This window comes from Schistocerca cancellata, chromosome 1 (assembly GCF_023864275.1).
Source record: "Schistocerca cancellata isolate TAMUIC-IGC-003103 chromosome 1, iqSchCanc2.1, whole genome shotgun sequence".
NCBI lineage: Eukaryota > Metazoa > Arthropoda > Insecta > Orthoptera > Acrididae > Schistocerca > Schistocerca cancellata.
The window spans coordinates 1181069420-1181078187 of NC_064626.1; the positions used below are offsets into that span (position 1 = coordinate 1181069420).

The 8768-nt window shown below is 36.5% G+C and overlaps 1 protein-coding gene across 2 annotated transcripts in view; it reads left to right on the top strand.

The window, feature by feature from the left end:
* LOC126094253 (STAM-binding protein-like A) overlaps positions 1-6896 on the top strand; it is a 64661-nt gene extending 57765 nt beyond the window's left edge. For both annotated transcript variants that reach the window (XM_049908782.1, XM_049908781.1), the window contains one exon: positions 6320-6896. In XM_049908782.1, coding sequence (XP_049764739.1) covers positions 6320-6382 — 63 coding nt within the window. In that variant the 3' untranslated portion in view covers positions 6383-6896. The remainder of the gene's footprint in view (positions 1-6319) is intronic.
* The last annotated feature ends 1872 nt before the right edge of the window (positions 6897-8768 follow it).

Here is an 8768-nt window from a genome sequence, read left to right on the forward strand (position 1 = left end):
AACAGTCAGTGACATCAGCCAGTTTGCGTGTTTCTACATGAGCAACCACTTATTTGCTTTATGGTCATTTGCAAAGATGACTCACTGATGTGTTCATCGTGTGTGTAGGTGGCGGCTTGTCTATCAGTGTTGAAAGAAGATTGTAATGTGAATGTTGATATGTTATTCCATGTCAACCATGTCTTATAGTTGCTGCTGTTTGAGTAGATGCTGCGCCAGTTTGGAAAATTATTCTCCTCATGGTGTTTTGGCTACTAGACCAGTTTTACGTTTCTAAGAATGAACAGGCAGAAAAGCAAAAGACGTCGTAGTAACTTTCCAGACTACTGCCTATGTGAGCTGAGTTTGTAAAACATGAAATTGAGGATCTATTTATATATTGGTGATAACATCTGGTTATGTTTGATTGTTATTTTGTACATTTTGTGAAGATAAGGATCTTATTACACACAGTGAGAAGTGTGCTAATCATTAGAGCCATATGATTTCTGAAATCTGTAGTATAACACTTGCCGTAACTTATGTGATTTCATTAGAGAGTAAAATATTATTCACAACATTGGTTAAAAGTGAAGAGATGAAATTATTTACCAACCCAGACTCTAATCAATATGTAAATCAGCTAGAACTTCATGTAACACTGTTTATGATGGGCAACTGGTTTTCAAATTTAGGAATTTCAGATTGTTCTTTGTTGTTTTCCTTCAATCTCCTATTCTTTTAGATGTCTGTCTTTGCCATTTTCCCTGTAATGTAACACAGTCCAAGACTGAGCTACTTTCGTGACTCAGTGGATAGCTTCTCCACAGAACAATCAGAAAAAAAGTGATGCAGAGATTGGCAACTTGCATAAGTAGATATAGATGCACTCATATTTGTCCATCAACCATCCACTAGCCAAACAATTTGCTACTCCCCGCCGCGCCCCCCCCCCCCCCCCTGTCAATATAGTCATCAAATATATTGATAATAGTCATTCATGCATAATAGTAACCATATGACAGATTAAATAGCAAAACTTAAAGTTCCAATGTTCTGAGAAGGAAAGTTGCCATTCGCCACATAGCATAGACGCTGAGTCGCAGATAGGCACAACAAAAAGATTTTCACATTTAAAGCTTTAGGCCAATGGCCTTCGTCAACAGTAGACACACACACACACACACACACACACACACACACACACACACACACACACACACAAATGCAACTTACACACACAACTGCAGTCTCAGCAACTGAAACCACACTGCCTGTCCATGAGAATATATTGGCAGAAAAATTTCAAGTCCTGAATATTGCATATGGGTGTATAAATAGGTATAGATGTACTCGAATTTGTGCTTGAATGATTGTTATCACTATATTTTATGTCTACTGTACATTGGTCATTGATAGCACAATATTTAAGAACCAGATAGATGTATGTACGCACTTGTACACAATGTTCAGAAATATAAAATACAGCATTTTGGTCTGAAGATGACCACAGGCATTGTCAAAACTGGATACCAGAATAAATAAATTTGTGATCAAGACTGATTTTAGTAGTAACTATTATAAAATTGTGGTTTTCACAAAATGCAGAATGTAATATCCTGTACTAGAGAATGGATAAAATGAAACTGTCCTGGAAAATATGTATAAAACTTAGCAGATTGACCCTATTTGTTAAAATATGATGAAATAAGACCATTGTTCAAAAAAGGCTCGCCAGATGACATGGGAAACTACCGCCCTATTTCCCTGCTTCCAGTTTTTGCTAAGGCGATAGAAAGGATTGTTGCGAAGCATCGTGAAAACTTTCTTTTAGAGAACAATATTATAGTTAAAAATCAATTTTCATCTCAAAAGTGGAAAATACAATAAATGCTATCAGGGAATTCACTGAAAAGACACTCTGCATTAGACAAGGGTAAATAGGTCACAGGGATTTTTTGGGATTTGACCAAAGCTTTTGACTTGGTCATTCACTTACTACTTCTACACAAGTTAGAGAGGTATGGGATCATGGGCAGGGCATTGCAATGGTTCAAATGTTATTTGTCAGAAAGAAAACAGAGAGTTATTCTAAATTCAAATGGAAAAAAATCATTCTCAGACTGGAAAAAGATTTGTATAGGGGTCCCACAGGGCTCAATTTTAGGTCCTTATCTTTTTCTGCTGTACATAAATGATTTACCTGTAAACATTGATGTTCACTCCGTTTTATTTGCAGATGACATCTCAGTTTTAATTGAAAATGATAATTTAGAACAAATTCATGATACTGTGGAAAATATAATGGGAAACCTAGAATTATGGTTTCAGCACAATGGATTAAAACTCAATGTCACAAAAACACAATTAGTGCAGTTCAGTGCTAAAAAAAAACAACAGTATCTCCCATAGTGCATAGTGATCAGGAAATGACTGAAGCAAGTTATGTAAAATTTCTAGGTCTAAAACTAGACAAAAATTTAAATTGGAAGGCACATGTAGACTTCTTAGCAAACAAACTAAACAACCTAGCTTATGCGATGAATGTCTTATCTGGTTCCACCCTTATGGACACCAGGAAGATAGTCTACCACAGCTACTTCGAGACTATAATTCGATACGGAATAATTTTCTGGGGAAACTCTACGAACAGCCCGAGATTACTTACACTTCAAAAGAGAATCATAAGAAACGTGTTTAGTCCAAAAAAGAATATTATTTATGGCCCATTATTTAAAAAATTAAAAATACTAACCATTCCTTCTCTGTACATCTATGAAATTTTTATTTTCATGTATAAAAATCAAAACTCACTTGACAATTTTCATTTCAACCACAATTACAGTACTCGTCACAGACGCAGCTTCAAACTTCCCTCTCATAATTTAAAACTTTATGCTCAAACACCATTGTACATGAGATTAAAAATTTACAATAAATTAAATAACAAAAATCTGTTAAATATGGAGTATGACCCATGAAAAATATTGTTATTTAATACACCAGTGGAAAAATGTTATTATTCAATTGAAGGATTCATGCAAGACAGTTTGGTAATTTGAAAAGAAAAGGAACAATATAGATTATTTATAGTATAATAAATTGTTAATATATCGTATAAATTGTATTTCAAGCTGCAAAATGACCATAAGTGTTATGTATGTTCTTGTTAAATTGTTCTTGTGTAAAAATGCAGAAATGCCTGCTGAAATATGTTACTTACCATAAGCCTATTTTTTAGAGTAATTTGACTTGTCTCCAGTAAAATCTTTGATTTGTAATTGTACGTTATGAGACGAATAAACTACATTCCACATTCCTTGGTAATGAACAGGAGAACTAGCCATCACAGAAAATTTTCTCTTGTGCCCTAGTTAAAGTGACCAGACAAACTTTCAAATGTTGAGTTGTGCCCGTGGTTTCTAAGTGAATTGGAATTAGGATGTTTGGATCCTCGGTTTTTCATTTCTTGAGATGAGGCCTGGTTCAATCTGTCAGAATATGTGAACTCACAGATCATGTGCCATTAAGCATCAGAGAACCCTGTCAGTATTCTGAAGAGCTGTTGCGCATAATCTCAGGATTGATGCTTCGTGCACATTGCCCAGTCTCCGCATCGTAACACAATGCTTTTGACAAACTGTTATTGCTAATCAGTATGTCCAGAAACTGCTTAATTCTTATGTGGAGCAACTGTCAGAAGATGAAAGACTGTAGGGATTTTAGCAAGGTGGAGGAGCAGCACATGCCACCTTGACAGCCTCGACACAGTGCATGAGGTATTTAGCGAAGAGAGGACAATCAGCAGAGGCAATGCAGTCTCTTAGCCACCTCGATCACCTTATTTCTCTCCCTGTGATTTTTACATGTGGGACAAAATACTCAAAATATTGTCACACATTGGAAGAGCTACAGCAGCACATTGAAAGTGCTATTACTGTTGTCCCTCAGGCAAAGCTGCTATGCATCTCTCTCTCAGCTTGATAATTTGAGTGAGGTACTGCATAAGTGTAATTGGTGGTCATTTCCAGCATCTTCAGTGATGTTAATTAACAAGGGTTAATTCTGTGTCATCATGCAGTAAATATTTTTTGGTTCAGTTGTGTCTTGCCCACCCTGTACATCAGTGAGGAACAGTTGGAATCAGTTAACTCATACGAACACCTTGGCATAGGAATTTGTGGGTATATGAAATGAAATGATACAATTGTATGTAAACCAGATGGCAGAAAGGTTCTTTGGTAAATTAATGGGAAAATGCATTTAGTTTGTAAAGGAGATTGCTTACAAAACAGTTGTGTGGCTCATTCTAGTATATTACCCAAGGATGTGGGACTCACACCAAATAGGACTAACCAGGGGTATTTAAAGTGTACAAAGAAGGGCAGCACAAATGATAAATAGAGGTTTTTTTTTTACTCTCAGGAGAGCATATAGAATTGCTGAAGAACTTAAACTGGCAGCTGCTTGATGACAGGCATTAAATATACTGTGAATGCCTACTTACAACCAGTAGTCCATGGAAAATCTAGGGATATACCACATCCTGCTACATAAAACTTCCACAGTGACTGCAAAGACAACATTATACTAATTACAAGACAAGCAGAAGCATTTACACAGTTATTCTTCCCATGCTCCATATGTGATTGGAAAGGAAATAAATAATCCTCATGTGTGGTACAGTGAAAAGACCTCTGTCTTGTATGTCAGTGGTTTTAAGAGTATATGTAGATGTAGAGAAGAATGGAAATTAAAAAAAAAAGTGTATGTTAAGATAGTGACCAAAGAAACATATGGAAACTGAGTATGATGGTAAATCAAATATAAACAGGATTTTAGTTTAAAAAATATTTATTGACAAATAAAAGGCAACTATAATTTATTTTTCTGCATAGTTTCCTCCTTCAGAAATACATTTTCCCCGGGGAGAAGGAAGATTTTTTTAATCTCAGCATTGAACAATCAAACTGGTTGTGTCAGTAGCCAATTGCACTCAAATCCCTCAATGCCTTGGTCATCTCCAAATCGTTACCTTCCTAGAAATCCTTTAAGCAGCCCAAACAAATGAAAATTGCAGGGCAATAGGTCCAGGCTTTAAAAAGGGTGATCAATTTGAGTCCAGTGCATTTCTTCGTGTTTTGAGACCATTAGACATGCAGTGTGGGATCTGGCAATGTCATGAAGAAGGATGGCCTCTCACATTGGGTGGTCTCATGTTTTGTGGCAGTATGCAGCTCTCACCTGGTTCAACAGCTCACAGTTGTAAGCAGCTTTGATTGTGCTATGTTCGTATGAATTACCAGAATGCCTTGACAGTCAAAGAAAACAGTTGAAAGAACCTTGCCAGCTGATAGTTGAGTCTTGGCTTTTGATGTGTCTGTCTCCCGTTTCCTCTGCCACTCTGTACCGGCTTATTTTGACTCAGGAATGGTGTATTGGTGGAATCACATTTCATCATAGGTGACAATCTGACAGACCTCAAAATGTCTCAACTCCTGAACTGTGGTCAAAAGCTGAGAGACTCATCTGGCACAAACTTTACAGAACTTCAGGTCATTTGTGATGATGGCTTGACAGGTCTCATAACTTATTTCGACCTATCCTGCAATTGCAGATACATTCACCAAATGATTTTCTTCAAGAATGTCTCAAACAGCATGATTGTTTTCATCTGTAATGCTGGTGAGAGGACGGGGATCATGTTCCATCGCTTGAACTACTTCATGAGCAAGAAATTATATAATTGTGTGTCGCACAATGGAGGGGTGCACCTGTTGCTCTGACATTGTGAGTACTACTGACAAACTGGTCAAGTGTGGAATGGCTGGCTCTCCCCACTCCTAATGAGACCTTAACCCTCCCCCTCCCCCCTTTCTCCCAAAATCATACTGGAAGTGTGCTCAGGAACAGAAATCTCATTTATATATTTATTTACTATTGTAATAAGACAGAATTGCCTATGTGTTGCAGTGTAGATGATCTGCTAGAAGACACAGGGTGCACTTACTTTTAGAAATAACTTGTATAATACTTTCTATTTTCTTACTTCTGAGCTCAAAGAATGGCTCCGTCAGAGCTGTGAAAATCTGTTTATTTCTGTTTATATAGTTATGATTTCTGTTTATATAGTTATGATGTCTTCTATTGTTTGACAGTACTGTTTCATTCTTCGTAAAACACATACACATTATAGTTATTGGCTGTGTGACATATATTTTATTTCTTATTTGTACCAGTTAAATTACTTTAGATGTTTCTAGGTAATTGCTTAATCTTCATTTTAATGTATGTACAATATACGTGAAATTTACATGTCTTTATTTTATTTTTATTTAAGACGGCAGAACATTCCAGACTGGATAATAGAGCCTGTATAGAGGTTGTCGACCTGAGAAGATGAATGTGATGGCAAATGAAGACTGATATCACGTGATATTCATAAATTTATAACAATTTTATGGGCTACCTCATCCTGTCTGCCTTTGGAAAGTTAAAAGTTGCTGGGCTTTTTACATGGTCTTGTTAGCTATTCATTTCATCATTCACAAATATATTTTTTATGACTTTCATTTTAATGAAAAGACTGCAAATATCATACAGTTATTGTTTGTGGTTTTATCAGGAAATTATTGCTTGTGATAATGCTTGTGATATTTGAAGAGCTATAAATCAGTGGTGAAGCATGTGTCTATTAAACAAAGGTAGCAAGAGATTGCATTAAAGTGCACACTCCGTATGCTTATCGTCAACAGATGTGCTGTGTAGAGAGGATCAGTAAAATCTGTTACTGGTATAATGTACTTGTTTTGTGTTAGGTTGTACTTTCCTAAGGTTACCACGCCCCAAACAGGGAAAAAAAATCATGGATATGTATCATGAAAGGAGCAAAAAATTATAAAAAATTATGGAAAAATTTTGTAGTTGTATGCATTGCAGTCCTAATGTACAACATACAACCACAAAAACTACAACTTACATAGCACAGTTTTATGATGTTCCTGGTATGGTGTGACTACCTTTGTAACAGTTAACTTTGATAAAGTTCCTGCTTCAGCTACACTGAGTTATGTGTGTGGCCCAAGTGGATGTAGTGAGGATATGTGTGAAACAGTCACATTGTGTAAGAAAGACCAGAATCACGATCAGTTTTCATAAATCTTTGTATAACTGATCTGTAATTATGATAGTTTTGCTTGCGATGCGTGTAAGGCACATTACTGAAAAATAGACTATACTATAATTTATACTACAGTTCAGTTCATAGTGGTACAGTATGTGAACAGGTAATAAATGAATTAGGAAGCTGAAGACATGACTTCTTTAAGATAATCGTATCCACAGGGCACAAACGTAAAGGATACAATCTGTAAATGTGCAGTTGCTCTAATAATTGTGATTATTTGTGGCTAGTACACTGATAGTATATTTTCAACTACTATCAATTTACATTTCATTATGGGCTTCACTTGTTATTCTGTGCCGGCCACTGTGACTGAGCGGTCCTTGGCGCTTCAGTCTGGAACTGCGTGACCTCTACGGTTGCAGGTTTGAATCCTGCTTCAGGCATGGATGTGTGTGATGTCCTTAGGTTGGTTAGGTTTAAGTTGTTCTAAGTTCTAGGGTACTGATGACCTCAGATGTTAAGTCCCATAGTGCTCAGAGCCATTTGAACCATTTGTGTTATTCTGTGGACCTGTTGATGATGGTCTTTATATATGTTTGTGTTCAAGCAGGTTACGAGGGGAAACCGAGACTTTATTTCTGATGCATTTACAAAATAATTCAATTGATCTCATGGAGTTCAGTGTAATTAGTCATTACATTTTTATTGTTTACTGGATCTGAGGTGAAATACAGCAGAACTTGGTTATCAATACTGAACCATATGTGCAGTATTATTGTGTCATGATTGATTGCTTGTGTTAACAAAACCTAGCATGTTGCATACATTAAACACAACCAGTAGGTTTGTAGTGCAATGTCTGCAAACTGGTTCACATCACACAATCATATCTGTAAATAGAACAGTGCAGTAATTAAGTGCCAACTAAATAATTGCAACAATTACTGCATGGGGCTAAAACATTGTAAAGTATGTTCCTAATGAGAGAGGAGCAGAATCTATAAATTTAGAATATTAGGCTACAATTCAGCCTCTATGCCAGTGGTCATCAAACTGTGGCCCATGAGTCACATGCAGCCCAAATCAAGTATTCATGTGGCCTGCAGTTGTCAGCCGTATTTTATAATAATATGCATACACTAATTAACAACTGAATCTAAAAACTTCAACTAACATTAAAAGGTTCTTAAGAGTAATTTAACTGCTTGGTAACAAACAAAATTACTTACAGAGACAGTAATATTTTAAGATGTGCTTACTGTAATTGACGTGGCATGGCCACTGCATGATTGGAGGATGAGAGGGGGAATATATTACTATTTGTGTTCCAGTACTAACAATTCATGGGTGTATGCAACACATACTGATCAGCGGCTATGGTATAAATTTTGAGATGGAAGTTACATGGACTTGTGAATGTGTGTTACAGAATGGTCATCTTATTATGTGATACCCAAAGTATAAATACGAGTACTGTTATTAAGCAAAGGGATTCACAGACATAATAAAACCAACAGTGCTTCATCATGGAACTGTAGTATCACAACTGTTAGGTTGCTGAGGCTGGCTGCAATCTGGACCACATCACAGTGAACAAGCAGTACGTGGGGGGCCGGTGGCCAACTTGTCATGACCTTACTGTAGCTAGTCTGTTGGGGGCTCA